Source organism: Apium graveolens, chromosome 8 (genome assembly GCF_009905375.1).
Source record: "Apium graveolens cultivar Ventura chromosome 8, ASM990537v1, whole genome shotgun sequence".
Lineage (NCBI taxonomy): Eukaryota > Viridiplantae > Streptophyta > Magnoliopsida > Apiales > Apiaceae > Apium > Apium graveolens.
The window spans coordinates 1,021,401-1,036,277 of NC_133654.1; the positions used below are offsets into that span (position 1 = coordinate 1,021,401).

The following is a 14,877-nucleotide window of genomic DNA, read 5'->3' on the forward strand; positions in this document are numbered from 1 at the left end:
TACAAAATCGAACACCTCTCCGACCTGTTAACACACGCGCACTTGTACAACTATAAAGTCTAGCTGGGAGTAAATTACAGTAGTAATAAGAGAAGACTCAAGAGTCAATATCCTTTTGTTTTTTTTGGACATTAACCCCCATTGTCAATTTTAGACTTTTTCTGCTACTTGTTCGTAAATTAGGAATTACTACTGCTACCAAGATTTCACAGGGAGAGAGAGAGAGAGAGAGGTGTTTTCATTGTAGTTTGATTGGTGAGAGAGAGAGAGAGAGGTTTTTTCATTGTAGTTTGATTGGTAAGAAATATTCAAAGTACAAGCAGAAGAACATAGAGGGGGCTCAGAACTTCATGTGGATGATAATTTGTCTACAAGATTCATTGAGATCCCCGTGATAAAATCTATATCCACTCAATGGAGACATACACTAGATAATACATACACACATGTGTGTATCCTGTGCTACAAAAAGAAGGTGTTTGATTTATCTCTGTATTGGTTAAAGGAATGATTCTTATTGTTACATGGTTTCAAATTTATTAGCAGACAATTGGGTTTTTGAATTTGCTTAGTGGTTGTTAGTTTTCTTGAAAGATTATTAATTGTGTGGTGGGTGGTGATGAAATGGAGCAAAATGCATCAGCAACAGCAGCTTTGCATACAGCCATCAATTCTGTTGAGGCTTTAGGCAAGGGATTTGATGTTAATTTTGATACTAGGTTGTTATATTGTAAAGGAATTGCTGGTTCCAGAGTTATCGAAATCGATGATGACCATAAGAGGGATCTCTACTTGGACGATAGTATTGTTGTCCCCAATGTTTCTAGAGATGTTCATATTTCTCAGGAGACCGTTGGCCGTCATGCTTCTGGCGTTTGCACTTATTCTGAGGTACTCCTCAATCTTAATTCCTTTTTAATATTAATTCCTTGTTTAGGTTATGCAACTTGATTATATGCTTTCCACTTCCATGGTAATTCGATTTTGTATTTGTGTATTTCCTTAAGTTTTTTGTGTCCAACTGTTTATTTACTGTTAAATTTGTTGTTTAGAGAAGAACAATGCCTGTGAGCGTAAGTAACAAAATATTATTGTTGTAGCTAGTATATTAAATTAGTGTCAGCTAAAGCTTGTTTTTTCTGGTCTTGATCAGCTTGAGGTCATGTACTATTACGTCTAGACAGCTAGTAGATCGAGTCAAAAGCCCGACTTTACGTAAATTATGGTGAGTCAAGCAAGAATCCAGATTTTTATCCTTTACTAATCTGAGCTTCACGTCAAGTAGAACGTGCAAGATCAGACGTTAGTTAGGAAGTATGCATCAGCAAACAAGCCCTCCTCATAGACCGGAAGTCAATCCTTGCTGCTTAGTATCTGGTATTCTGATTGCTCCCAAGCTTTTATGGTAGGGAATTAATATTACCTACCTAGTGTGAATTAAAGTTGGCCTATTTTATGTTTTGGTAAGCACGGCCAGGATTTGTTCCCTTACCAGACATGATTATGCAGATTAAAATAGCGGTAGAATGATATTTAAATATTAAATATGGTATGCTGAGCATTTTTGAAGTGTTTCTACGTGCCTATGGTTGTTCGAGGATCACTAATATCTTTTGTCAATATATATGGATAGCGAAAAATTTAGAAGGTAAGCATTGCATTTTGAAAAAGATGGGAAAAAATTAAAGTAAAAAATTGATTACATCTAGGATCCAATATATGTTGCAGCGTTCTTCACGTTTATTAAGGAAATATTTTTATAACCAAAGTGTTATTGAGATGTTGGTATGCAAGTACCAAAACTAACACCTGGAGTTATTATATGAAGTTCCTTTATAATGGTGTGTTCAACAAAGGTCCTATGCTTTTCAGCATTCTCTATGGTTTTGTTATTTTACTGACTTTATCCTAGTTTGAATCTATGTTACCAGACTCAGGTCGGACACGGGTGCCGATCCAAGTGTCAGACTCTTAGTTTATTAGAAATTAGGATTCGTGGATAACTGTAACTTACATATTTTCTTCTAGATTTTAAATGTATAATTGATGTCTTCTACCAATAAAAAACATATACATAATTGTTTATGTCAAATTTATAGCAAAAATCAAAAGAATAACATAGAAATAGTACAATCCTAACAAGTTGTTCTGAGACCTTGTAAACCATTTCGAACTAGATTACTTGAAGTTGACGTGTCCGTTTTCATATGATCCAACGCAGATCCCATACCAACACCCGTTTCATATCCGGTGACGGGTATAAGGGAAAAATTGAAGAGTCCGGGTAACAGAAACGATTGCAACTTTGTAATATTTTGGCACTGTTTAAAAATGCCAAAACTTGGACATCAAAGTCTTAAAAATTGACCCAACACCTCTTGGTGTAGTGGTATCTCCCCGTTCCCTTTAGGGGATGTCGAGGATTCAAGTCGTGTCAAAGACAAGGTGGGTGTATGAGTGTGTTTAGCTAGCCAAAAAAAATGTCTGAAAATTTAAATTTGTAAAAATTGTAATGTTAAAATCATTGATGTGTTTTAAAATTTTGAAACTCGTATGAGTTGGTAATACTCTAGTACTCATTCGCTCAGCTCTTAACAGTAGAAGAATTATGTCCAAATATACGTTTATGAAGTAGCAGTTGAATGCATTGACAATCATGTATAATCAAACTAAGTGACAGACTAACTAGAAAAAGGGTCTTCTTCCAAACAATTCTTGGATGAACTTGACATGCTGGAGCAGAAAACCAAAATATAAGCATCTAGAAGTTCATAAAAATTTGAAGATAAACTACAAATGAGTCTGATTAAGAGCTCCAAATTTACTTTGGCCACTGAAATGTGAACATGGTTTTAGAGCAGGAGAAAGCAGCTAGCTAGATGATTATCCAAACTAATTTGTTAGTAACTGTATATTTGGGACATGTACTATATTTCGTGTCCTGTGTGTACAGTATGTATTATTTGAATATATTTTATCAAGCTAGCCAATGGTGATTAGGTGAATTTACGACTGTATCATGCCTTGAAGCTACTGCCATTTTTTTTATTGCAAAATCACTAGTTCCTGCATTTCTGTACTGAACTTTCTCTCGACTGCAGATGGTAGAGTACATCAATAAAAAAGCTAATCTACCAGAGAATGTGTCTGTGGGTTGCTTTAACGCTGCATTCAATTTGACTGGCTCCAAGAGCATTGATTCTGCTGCAATAAAGACACTATGTATGGATGGTTTTTTCATTCCACTTGCCAAGTTTCAACTTGTGAAGTCCCAGTTAGTGTTGCAGGAAAATGTCAGACGAGCAGTTCCAACATCTTGGGACCCACCAGCCTTAGCAAGGTATGAATTTCATAATTACATGTGGACGGCCAGCTACCAGAGCTTTTTCTTTGGGAGTTCTAAGTTTATGAGAATCATTTTTCTTTTTCATGAACAGCTTCATTGAGAACTTTGGGACACATATTATAACATCAGTTACTATTGGGGGTAAAGATGTGATTTATGTCAAACAGCACCAGTCCTCACCTCTATCAAAAATGGAGATAAAAAACTATGTTCAGGATATTGGAACTCAGAGGTTTTCCCCCACAGAGGCCCATACAAACTCAGGTCTATTGAAGTACAAGGACAAGGCTAGTTCCTTTAATTTCTTCTATATTCCTTGTTATATTAATTTGTCTTTCAATATCATACACAGCTGCACCAAGGGTGTTCTTTTGAGACTAACTCTCCCTCATCTTCCTCCCCTAATGGTTTCATTTCCATATCTTGCAGATAGTTGACCCTTCTTTCTACAGTAGTCAAGGCGTACATCCTCAGCCTAGTACGACACCTTCTCATATCGGAAACGGGAAAGAAGTATGGCTATTTTCTGTTGTTTGTTTACAGAAATTTCCTTCAATATAATATCTGGTAACTGCGTAACTTCTGAATATGTAAAAACCTTAGTTGGTAATTTAAGCTCTCTGCGTATCACTGGTAGTTTAAGCTCTCTGCGTATCACTCAATCTTATACCATAACACCCTTGGCTGAGGTAAAATTATTTGGTAACTGTATAACATCTGAATGTGTAAAAACCTAATTTGGTACCCCCCGCCTTTTAAAGAGAGATGCTGGAATCTGTGATGATTACATGCTTGGCTTAATGATAAATTTAGAAAGTAGACCTAATCATTGAATTTTCCTTCTCAATATTCCAGAGGAGGCTGAAAGTATATTTGATCTAGTTTAAATTGTATTAGTTATATTTTCCAGTCAACTCAGAAACTATCTTTCAATGGTACTGATGATGCACGCGGATTTGACATTTCTTTATATGAGTGCGTGTTCATTACTTGTAATTAAATGCATCCAGAGTAGCTCAACCTCTTCTGTGATTCATAATCTGATCATAATGTAAAATTTATGCAGGATGTTACTGTCATATTTAGACGAAGAGGAGGAGATGATTTGGAACGAAGTCATACCCAGTGGGCTAGAACTATTAGGTCCTCACCAGATGTCATCGAGATGTCATTTTTTCCTATCACTCCGTTACTTGAAGGGATGGCTGGAAAGGAGCATTTGACTCGCGCTATAGATCTCTATCTTGAATGTATGCAATAGCTATTTGTTCTGGGATCTTTTCATTATGTGAATAAAGCTATATATTACGAATTCCTCTAACTTCAGATGAAAACCATTCTTGACTTCTTGTTTAAATGTGCAGACAAACCTCAGATGGAGGAGCTACGTTATTTCTTAGAGTTTCAGATCCCTCGAATATGGGCTCCCGTACAGGACAGACATTTTGGCTCTATAAGAAAGGAACCTGTTTGCCCATCTTTGCAGTTCAGCATCATGGGCCAAAAACTTTTCATCAGCCAAGAGCAAGTACGTTTTACAACTGCATGACTAATATATTTATGATTTATTATCTTGTAGAAAACTGGAGTTTGGGAATTTAATTTCTGTTAGACTAATAAGCACAAAAGCAATTAATCTAAGCATATGCCCTGACGTTGTAATTTGATATTACAAAACAGAGCATGATCCTCATAGATATATACAAGTGTCTCAGACCTCATGTGAGACACGGCCCTAAATGTTGAATAAGTATAAAACGTTTTTATGTTTGAAAATTATTGATAAGTAGTGGTCAGGTAGATTTATGTACTAGAAAGGATTTTAATTTTTAAAACCCATCTATTTTAACCCGATTATATGTTAACACAACCTTTTTTCATACTATATTGGTCATATGATCCTATTTTTCAAGGCCATTTTCTTAACACTCCTATATATGTTGCTTCATTTATATTTATTTTTTGTACTATGTAGGATCTTATTTCTGAAATCCCTCTTTTTAAGAGAGTCTAATTGGCCCTTTTAGCCAACTACATCTAAAATATTGTTTTTAGAAGTCCATCTCTTTTTTAGCTGATTATACATTTGAAGCTCATGGTCCGTATGACCAAACACCTATAACCTAAGATCTCGAGTTTAAGTTTAATAGTTTTGTGTATGTATATATTGTTTAACTGCCCAGGGTGTGTTGTTGTGATGGTTGAGTAATTAAAATCCATCACATATTAGTTGTCACTGCTATACACTTTAGAATTCCGGTCTATCATCCTGGACTTGCCAAAGCATGAACTTGCGAGGATCTTTATAAAAGACACAGTCATATGCAGACAACGCTCACAGATGTTCACAGATCAATGAATAAAAAGTACTTTTCAGAAATCAAGACTGAAATTGGAGATAAATAAAGAGGAATCAGGGATGGCAATGGGGCTGCTAATTCCTATTCATTTCCTAGAATAAGTTGTTGATTGTCTCGAAACAAAAACAAATAAACCTCTTGTGCAGTGCACAGAAGGATGCTTGTTTGTTGGATTAATGCCTGAAAGTAGTTCCATCAAACATTGTTTACCATTTCTCTTATACATTTGATTGATTATTGCCAATGTCAGACTATGTAAAACTCTACATAAATTTATTATGTTCCCCTGTTACTTTGTGATGAATATGGTAAACCATCATAAATATTGAAATGTTTCAAGCTTTGTTTAGTTTGTTAATACTATCCTTCTCAATGATCTGTGATTATAAGTAGATTACTCTGCCTGCAGATATCAGTTGGGCGAAAGCCAGTGACAGGCATGCGTTTATGTCTTGAAGGATTAAAGCAGAATCGTCTAAGCATATTTCTACAACACTTGGCCTACCTGCCTAAGATCCTCAAGCCATACTGGGACAGTCATGTAGCAATAGGTGCTCCTAAATGGCAGGGTCCTGAGGAGCAAGATAGCCGATGGTTTGAGCCAGTGAAGTGGAAAAACTTTTCACATGTGAGCACGGCACCAATTGAATGCTCTGAAACCTTTATAGGTGACCCATCTGGAGTATACATAGTCACTGGGGCTCAGCTTGGGGTGTGGGATTTTGGTTCAAGAAATGTCTTGTTTATGAAGCTTCTATTTTCAAGATTGCCTGGATGTACTATACGAAGGTCACTATGGGACCACAAGCCAAATGAAAAATCGAAAAAAAATGTCGCAACTGGATTGAACAGCGAAGACTCAAGCTCAGATTCAGGTGAAACAGTAGCAGGCAACAAGTTGGCAAAATTTGTGGATATGTCTACCATGAGCAAGGGGGCACAAAATTCTCCAGGACACTGGTTGGTCACAGGTGGAAAGTTGGGTGTAGAGAAAGGGAAGATTGTATTGAGACTAAAATACTCCCTGCTTAACTATTAGAGTTCAGTAGTAGATTTTGTGGATGCTTTGATAGTAGATGGTTCTTATATTGTGTATTCTGCATTTCATGTTTGTAGGTAGGTTTATGTGAATTGAGTGAAATATGTTAATGTATAAGGTGCATGAAGGTTTTGCATATTTCATACTGGGCTGGAAATTGATACCCTTTCAACTTTCAAGCACCAGGTAGCCACCAAAGAGACTGGCACTGCATCAGGCTAATCACCTATCGGAAATCAAAGTCTAGTACATAATTTGTAATTTGTATACACTTTTTATTCAGTTGTCCAGTGATCACACTTTTGTGCATAATTTCCAGAACTGATTGAGCAAAGGACATGCTTTTAACTATCCAGTGAACATTATACTACACATTATATTATATCTTTTATCTGTTTGATCAAGGCTAAAATGAACTACTTTCTTGATTCATAGATGTCAAGTTCATGCACCATGACAGATTCCATCACCATTTTTTTGGCCAGAGAAATATAATCAGTAATAACACTTGAAATTTTTACTTAATCACAGAAAACTTGATACAAATTAACATAGATTAACCTCTAGCAACATATGCTAGCTCATCACCAAGGCACGTATACATTGACAAATCAATAAGTACCCCACCTCTTTTTATTATTACATGCATAGCATCCTTGCCTTGCTAGCTTCTGCATGTATTATACACTCAAGAGCTTGTTCTTTCCCAGCTAATATTGAGTTCCTTCAAAAGTTTGTCCAAACTGCCAACCAGACGGGACGACGTTGTAGGCTGTAATGGTCCTGCCATCACCGGAAGTGACACGAAAGGAAAGGCTTTGGCCATTAAGATAGTCATTGCTCTGCCAATTTTGTCCCCAGTTTCTGGACATGGATTTCCACCCTGTCTTGGATCCTTTGATGGAAACAGCATGGACATCTCCTGCGCCCCCGACGTTTGTTATCAGCACCAAGTTGAAGTAGGAATGACCATTGACAGTAAACCTTATGCCTCCTTTCTTCACACAAGGCACCCTGCAGTTTGCAGCCTCATTAGAAAACAAAAGGTATATCAGTTCAACAGCGCTTAATTAATTAGTAGGGGAACAACTAGTTACCTTCTGTAGCGTATTGGTACAATTCCAGCGCGATATTGTGCAATATGAAGGAAAGCAGGCTGTGCCAGATCAAAATGTCGTAGGGGAGGATTGCACCAGCCGCCATTGTCATTGGAGAGGGCGTTGTTAGGTGGACAAAAGTTGGTTGCAGTGACAATGATGGTGTTATGCAGACACCATTGTGGATCGTCATTGCACTTCAACTCATAACACGCTCCACATCTCTGTCCATGGTTGAACAGAGCTGTGCTAAGTGCTGCAGTGTTTGTACCATAACCCTGACTATACAAATTTCCGTATCCACATGCTCCTCCTGCAACAACAAAATTTTATCGAGAATAAAAATGTTTAGTACATGCAGTTAAGACGGTCAATTAAGATATAATATAAGATCCTTGTAAGTTTTAACCTAACGGAAACGATGAATGTGTCTGTTGTACATACCCATAGTGCCGGAAGCATCGCTGCCACCGTAAAATGTGGCATGAGCTGAATACCAAGTGGAGCTAGCACGGGGGGCGTGTGCATGAGCAGCAGTAGTTAAACATTGATGAAAACACAGAGCAAAGTAAATAAATGTGAAATGCAAAGCTTTCATGACTTGCTTGGTAGCTAGTAATTTGTAACTTGCCATAGCTCTCTCTATGTATATGAACTGCTGACAGTGGTTTGAACAAATTATCAGAGAAACGCAGAGGTATATATAGTGCACCAGCACATGTACACGTGGCTGAGTTGAAGGTGGGGAGTCTGCATTAAAGTTGAAAAGGGGGGGTGACATGGCAATATAAGTAAAGTGGGTCAAAGCGAGACACTTTAATAATGATGCAGGCAGGCTCTATTATTTGGTAAAATCACAGGTTCGTCAAGCAAAGATTGATTGGTCAGCAGAGCGTTAGCCAACCAAATTATTGATATCATATGTGAGCGTCTGTTGACGTGTCGTTTCTGGCTGACCTGTCCTCCCCCCTGCTTTTCTTAAATTTTACACGCCCTCTTGTTGCTACTTGCTACTGGGACTTAAAGAAGTTCTTCTACTACTTGGTCTAAATGTATTCAACTGATTAAATTGTTTACATTATTTTTTGCCATACTTTTCAATACTAGTTTAAAGTATAGTTTCATAATATATTTTTAATTTTTTTTCTGAATAAAAATTTCGTGTTTAAACTTTTTTTAAAAAAATATTATGAAACTATAATTTATAGAAGTCTCGAAATGCGTGTAAATAGTGAACGTAAACATCCCAGTGGGACGGATATGAATGAAATGCACACGAATAAGGAATAAAATATAATACACTGGAAATAAGTAAGAAAAGTTGATAAAGTGATGAAATCAATCAATATTTAATGCATAAAGTGGGTGTAGTGGAACAAGGAAGTATGTATTTAATTTTTATATTACTAGTATAAATTTTTACTATTTTTGATAATTTTTCAAATGTACAAAATTGAATGTGATAAAAACATATAAAAATGAATAAAACAGAGAAAGTATTATGAAAACATGTGGAAGTTTAATTGTGGATATCTATTTTTTTTATAACACGACATCAATATGGTGATTTAATGTTCTAAGAGACAGGATTGCTTGATGATAACGGTGTCTTGGTTTATTTCTAGCTCGAAAATATAATACATGAGATCGCTTTATATGTGAACAAAATAATGTCATTGACTCAAATTGGGATACTATAAAAATAAAATGATTTGAGATTTAAGTAACGACCCAAGAAGAGGACAACCTAGGGTTTAAAAGTGTAGTAATATATCCAGATGTATCCAAAGTAATGAATTTCCACAGCTACATATCAAGTACATGAACATCATCGTTTAAACTCAAATACCTACATTGTACATGAATGCAATAATGGTATCAACGTTTAGGTACATTATGAAATGATTCCAATAGCCAAACCATGCATGTATAAATAGCTCCACTACTCCATCTGCTGCTTCATTCAACACAATCATAATTCATAAATCACCTTTTATAGTAAGTACTACATTATTAACAAGGGAAAAGAAGTGTAGATATGGAAAGGAAGAGCTGCTGTTCTGGAAGGAGCTGCTGCCCGTCGACAAGGACGACTGTGAGTAGTCCTAAGAAAGAGCCGGTGGTGGTGATGCCGAAAGTGGAAGCTGTGAAGGCGGAACCAGTGAAGAAAGTTGAAGATTGTGAGGTGAATAATGGCGGTGTCAAGGCTGAGAAAAAAGAGATGAAGAAAGAGGAGGCTGTTAAGGTGAATGTTGGCTGTGGAGGAGTAGGAGGGGCTTTTGGGCCATAATTAAACTCTGGTTCATGTTTTATGCAAATTATTATATAGTTCATTACCTCAAGTACTAAATGAATTAACATATCTTATATATAACTTTGAGTTGTTAAGTCCCTTGATCATGAACCCTTTTTTTCCATCTTGCTTGTTTTTTTTTTTTTTGTTGATTGTGTGTGATTTTAACTTACAATTTGAAAAAGACCATTCGGCTCATATGACTAGTGGAGGCCATAATATGTGGGCCTGCAGGTCACAGCCTCTTTGGGCCGCCCAGTTGGTGTCCATTTAGTGGGCGTCTCTGCTACTGCAGAACATATGTGAGCCCATTTTTATGTATGTCAGTCCATAATTTCGCTAAAATTTGTTCCAACTTCCAACCATTCACAACCCACCTAATTAACAATTTTCGGAGCGGCATTTATAAAATAAATCCCACCTAATCATCATCACTGTAAATTAGGTTGATACATTTAATTGTATAAATTAGCAACAGTGTTATAAATTAGGTTGATGGAGTAGGTCTCGTTTTTTTTTATTTCACCTGAAATCGCCAAGGGTAGACAATAAAATTTAATTTTTCGTTGCTTCTTTATTTGTTTTTATATAAATAATTTAATTTAGTGTACTTAGGGTACAAAAGAAAATCAATTGTTTAATTAGTATTTTCTTAAAATACATAATTTCTGTGAAAAAAAAGGACCACTAAAAAATGACAGCTGTATCAACTCGGCCAGGCCTTGAAAAGAAATAGAGACATTGATTTATGAGGTTTTACGCAGCCCAACCTGTTAACTAACAGGGAAGATAATTTAGTTGAAACTAGGCAGAAATGGAAGTGCAAGTGACATATTTTGTGCACAAATAAGAAAGTAATCACCAGCAAATTATATATATGAGCTACTCTAATAAAAACCAAGTTAAAATAGAAATTAGAAACCATCTCAACCCAGCCCATTACTAATTGATGCGGTTCAACCCGTGAGAGTACACTTACATATTCATTTAATTATAATCTGCTCCATCACCGAATACGACCACCACTTTCAATCAATTTTCCTAAGACCGCTAAATTTGTCAAACTACAGTTTGATGACTTGCAACCTCCTCAAAATATTATCAACATGTTCTATACCAGAAATCATAATTTCTATTACATAAATCACATATCTTTAAAACAAGAACACTAATTGGGTTTTTAATAACTAACTAATTCGTCATCACCAATTTATAGAGTGACAATCACTAAATTATGCAGTGAAAATCAGTAATTTATACTGTTAAAATCATTGATTATTTCCGGTCCAGCAATTCCAATTTTTACATAAAAAATTATGATTGCAAATTTGTAAAAACATGTCAGAATCACCTAATCACAAATACTTCCAAAATTATATTCAATATTCATCATCCATCAAATATAACCACCATTGCTTTTAACAATTTACCAGATCTGAAACTTACACAGAAGATATTAGAAAAAATCTCGCCAGAGAAGACAACCGGATTTTGACGGAGAAAGTAGCGATGATTCACTGATTTACTACTGCAATTAGGGGGTATTATTAATTTATTAAGATAAGGTGAAGGAGAAGATGTCTCAGTTGGATATTGTTGAAAAAATTGTCAGAAAAAAGATGGGTGGGTGGGCTTGATGGGGATGAAGGTGAGAAAGAGGAGAAAATGTGAAATTGTGGGGAAATAAATGGGGAAGGAGACCAAAAGAATGGGCGGGGTACAGGAGCAGGTAGATGGCGTAAAATATGAGCGTATATATTATATAATTTGTGAATGGTTTTTAGTTTTTATTTTAAGTTTGGTTTGTATTTGATCATCTGCCTATATATATATTAAATGTTAAATATTTTAAAATAATATAAACGGTTCGGTTATAAGAATAAAATCGTAATCGTTATCAAACTGTTCGTTCGGTTAGTTTGATTATGATTTTTTTACATTTTTGTCGATTTCAATTATTCAGTTTTTATTGGCTCACTGCAACTTTCACATTCAACCTACAAGTGTACAATTAACGTTGGTTTTGTTACAAATAAATATTTTGAAATCACTCCTATCACGTATAATAAAACTTGTTACTAATCACCCCCCTGATCATGATTAGGTAGGCTATAGATGGAGTTGTCACATTATTATTCCTTCATAAACAAATATGCAAATCTTGTAAGCTAAAAGAAGAATGTAGAGGCCTTGGATGTCCACATATATAAAGAGCACATCAGTAAGACTACATAGGCAGCTCATACTCCAGCCACCATCTGTTCCTGCTTCACATATACATTCCATCGCGTTTTTCTTTTGTAGTTTCTGTTTGTTCTGTGGTGTGAGAAAACCGTAATCACTTTTATTATCTAAAGCTCAGATTATATTACGCTCCTTCAGTGTCATTTTCTAGCCAACCACAATCATGACAAAACTATATTAGCTTAGCGTCCCAAAGAAAAGCCAAAAAAAAAAAAAACCAAAACTAGTGTCTACATCTTTTTATTGAAAAAATATCTTCAAGTATCCAACATCACACACCCCCCTACAATTAGGCCTAGCCAGAAGAAGATCACATATGTGTGATCGAAAATGGTTAACTTACGCAGGTTTCTTGATGCTCCCCCAAGCATGCCTCCAGTGAGTGCAGGCAGGCGACCCAGCCATGCTGACATCAACGAGACGAATTTCGACACCAACATGGTCATTATACTGGCAGCCTTATTATGTGCACTTATTTGTGCACTTGGATTGAACTCCATGGTTAGTTGTGCATTACGTTGTGGTCGTAGATTTGTCTCTGTGTCGCAGGAGCAAGCAGCAGCCCGGGTTGCTACCACTGGAGTCAAAAAGCGCACGCTGAGGAAGATCCCGGTAGCAGTTTATGGATCATCAACAGGATTAAATTTTGAGGCCAGTGAATGTCCGATATGTCTAGGGGAGTTTTTGGATGGTGAAAAGGTACGGGTACTGCCCAAGTGTTTTCATAATTTCCATGTCAAGTGCATAGACAAATGGCTAGTGTCACATTCCTCCTGCCCAAATTGTCGAAACTTGTTGATCGAAATCCCAAATTCAGGTGCAGCTGATGAAACTAGCTCCTCGGCGAGGCTTCCCGAAAACAACTCAGGCCACCGTATCATCAGTGTTGCTGTTGGCGTTTCATGTTAATAAGTTGGCAAAGTGAAAATTTTATTTGTCGAAAACAGAGGATGTCTAGTGCAACTGATTGCATAGTCTTGTTTAGCCGTTGTTAGATGCCCACATCTAGCTTATTGATTATGATCTTAATATATTGTGTGTAAAATTGTTAAATGAATTAGTGTAAATCTTCTTCTTCATATCATCATCATTAGGGTTGTAATTTGGGTTGAGCGAGCCGAGTTTCGAGCCGGGCGTAATTCGAGCCGAGATTAATTGAGTCGCGCAGAGTCGGCTCGTTTAACTAATTGAGCCTAAACCTCTACCCGAACTCGACTCATTTAATTTCAAGAGTCGAGTTGAGCCGCCTCATTTAGCTAAACGAGCCGATTTTAACGAGTCGGGCGAGTCGGCTCGTTTAATTTTATCGAGCCTAAAATTTTACCCGAACTCGGTTCATTTAATTTCACAAATCGAGTCGAGACGACTCAAGTAATTAAACAAGTCGGAATTTCTGCCCGAACTAAACGAGCCGAGTCGAGTCCACTTAAACGAATTCGAGCCGGGCGAGCTCGCGAGCGGCCCGACTCGAATTGCGGCCCTAATCATCATATGATGACATCTTTCATTTTGAATAAAAATTTGTTAGGGCCTTTATTTTCAAGGAAGGCTTGAAGTTTGTAGTGAGGCAGGCCCCAACCCAACACAAATATGCCCATTAAAGCATTAACCACACATTATGGGAAGCTATGACTATGTAGGTCAACCTTTTCATGTAACGGCTAGATCTGACATGCTTATATTTTATGATTTGATGTTTTTTTATATGTACAGACTACAGAGTTGTATTAGTACGATGAAGGAAGCAGAGACATGGACGCTTTCTGTTCATGCCAAGACCAACAAATTCAACTTGAATTTCAAAGCCAAAAGATTCTTCTTTCCCAATTTTTATCAAGTCTCATTCAAGCTTAAAACTCGTCCTCGTATCTCTTCTCTCAACAAATCAAAAACCCTAAAATCAAAGTTCATTAAGATCCTTAAAAAATGCAGGTTCAAATCCATCAACAACACACGCACCGGTGCTACCAGGAACTCATCATCTGAATACATAAGCTGTGCGGTATGATTTTCTTATTTACCGTTTAATCATCTCTACGTATACAGTTAAATCTCGATAAATAGAAGTTATCCGTACCGTTTGACGCTGAGAATTTTAGAAACATATGTATTTTATCTGTAGGGACCAAATTCTGGAACTATTGCCAGGATTAATAAGTGGATAGCCAGTGGTGAGAAGTATGTAGGAGGGATTGTTTTACAGAGCTTTAAAATTTTTCAGCAGTTGAAATTGTTGATGGGAATAAATGTAATTTATTGGTTGTTGATGATTTTGTGTGGTGTTTCTGTTAGTTACCGGCTAATTGCAGCAAAGCAGAACAGTTTTATTTGTAATGCTGCTGCAGACTTTTTGTATAAGATGTTTGGAGAACTAGGCTAGGTACAAATTGAGTTAATAATGATTTGGAGTATTATTTTTTCCACAGGATCAACAATAAGATTGGATTTTAGTTATTTCAAGCATCTTTGGCTTTGGCTGTATATCTCTTCTATAAATT

The 14,877-nt window shown here is 36.5% G+C and overlaps 4 protein-coding genes across 4 annotated transcripts; 3 read left to right on the forward strand and 1 right to left on the reverse strand.

Annotated features, from left to right (window-relative positions):
- Nucleotides 1-85: 85 nt before the first annotated feature.
- Nucleotides 86-7,134, forward strand: LOC141678915 (MACPF domain-containing protein CAD1-like). The gene is made up of 7 exons (XM_074485345.1): nucleotides 86-891; nucleotides 3,102-3,340; nucleotides 3,438-3,633; nucleotides 3,776-3,859; nucleotides 4,413-4,596; nucleotides 4,711-4,874; nucleotides 6,116-7,134. Exons 1-7 carry the CDS (start codon nucleotides 625-627, stop codon nucleotides 6,743-6,745), a joined length of 1,764 nt encoding a protein of 587 aa, XP_074341446.1. The 5' UTR covers nucleotides 86-624; the 3' UTR covers nucleotides 6,746-7,134.
- Nucleotides 7,135-7,211: 77 nt separating this feature from the next.
- LOC141678916 (expansin-A8-like) lies at nucleotides 7,212-8,528 on the reverse strand. The gene is made up of 3 exons (XM_074485346.1): nucleotides 8,287-8,528; nucleotides 7,843-8,155; nucleotides 7,212-7,759 (listed from the first exon to the last, which is right to left on the reverse strand). The coding sequence occupies exons 1-3, from the start codon at nucleotides 8,474-8,476 to the stop codon at nucleotides 7,456-7,458; spliced, it is 807 nt and encodes a 268-aa protein (XP_074341447.1). The 5' UTR covers nucleotides 8,477-8,528; the 3' UTR covers nucleotides 7,212-7,455.
- Nucleotides 8,529-12,709: 4,181 nt separating this feature from the next.
- Nucleotides 12,710-13,288, forward strand: LOC141677633 (RING-H2 finger protein ATL74-like). The gene has a single exon (XM_074483639.1). It carries the CDS (start codon nucleotides 12,710-12,712, stop codon nucleotides 13,286-13,288), a length of 579 nt encoding a protein of 192 aa, XP_074339740.1.
- On the forward strand, nucleotides 12,943-14,800 carry LOC141680823 (uncharacterized). Its single transcript, XM_074486937.1, has 4 exons — nucleotides 12,943-13,078; nucleotides 13,197-14,015; nucleotides 14,093-14,381; nucleotides 14,502-14,800. Exons 2-4 carry the CDS (start codon nucleotides 14,008-14,010, stop codon nucleotides 14,757-14,759), a joined length of 555 nt encoding a protein of 184 aa, XP_074343038.1. The 5' UTR covers nucleotides 12,943-13,078; nucleotides 13,197-14,007; the 3' UTR covers nucleotides 14,760-14,800.
- The last annotated feature ends 77 nt before the right edge of the window (nucleotides 14,801-14,877 follow it).

Bases quoted from the DNA above. Each gene is read 5' to 3' on its own strand.
- LOC141678915 (XM_074485345.1), top strand. From the start codon at position 625: ATGGAGCAAAATGCATCAGCAACAGCAGCTTTGCATACAGCCATCAAT. The intron at 3,634-3,775 runs GCTAGTTCCTTT...CATATCTTGCAG, and splicing joins TATTGAAGTACAAGGACAAG to ATAGTTGACCCTTCTTTCTA. The intron at 4,597-4,710 runs GTATGCAATAGC...TTAAATGTGCAG, and splicing joins TATAGATCTCTATCTTGAAT to ACAAACCTCAGATGGAGGAG.
- LOC141678916 (XM_074485346.1), bottom strand. From the start codon at position 8,476: ATGGCAAGTTACAAATTACTAGCTACCAAGCAAGTCATGAAAGCTTTG. The intron at 8,156-8,286 runs GTATGTACAACA...TTGTTGTTGCAG, and splicing joins CGATGCTTCCGGCACTATGG to GAGGAGCATGTGGATACGGA. The intron at 7,760-7,842 runs GTAACTAGTTGT...TGCAAACTGCAG, and splicing joins GTACCAATACGCTACAGAAG to GGTGCCTTGTGTGAAGAAAG.
- LOC141677633 (XM_074483639.1), top strand. From the start codon at position 12,710: ATGGTTAACTTACGCAGGTTTCTTGATGCTCCCCCAAGCATGCCTCCA.
- LOC141680823 (XM_074486937.1), top strand. The intron at 14,382-14,501 runs GTATGATTTTCT...TTTTATCTGTAG, and splicing joins CTGAATACATAAGCTGTGCG to GGACCAAATTCTGGAACTAT.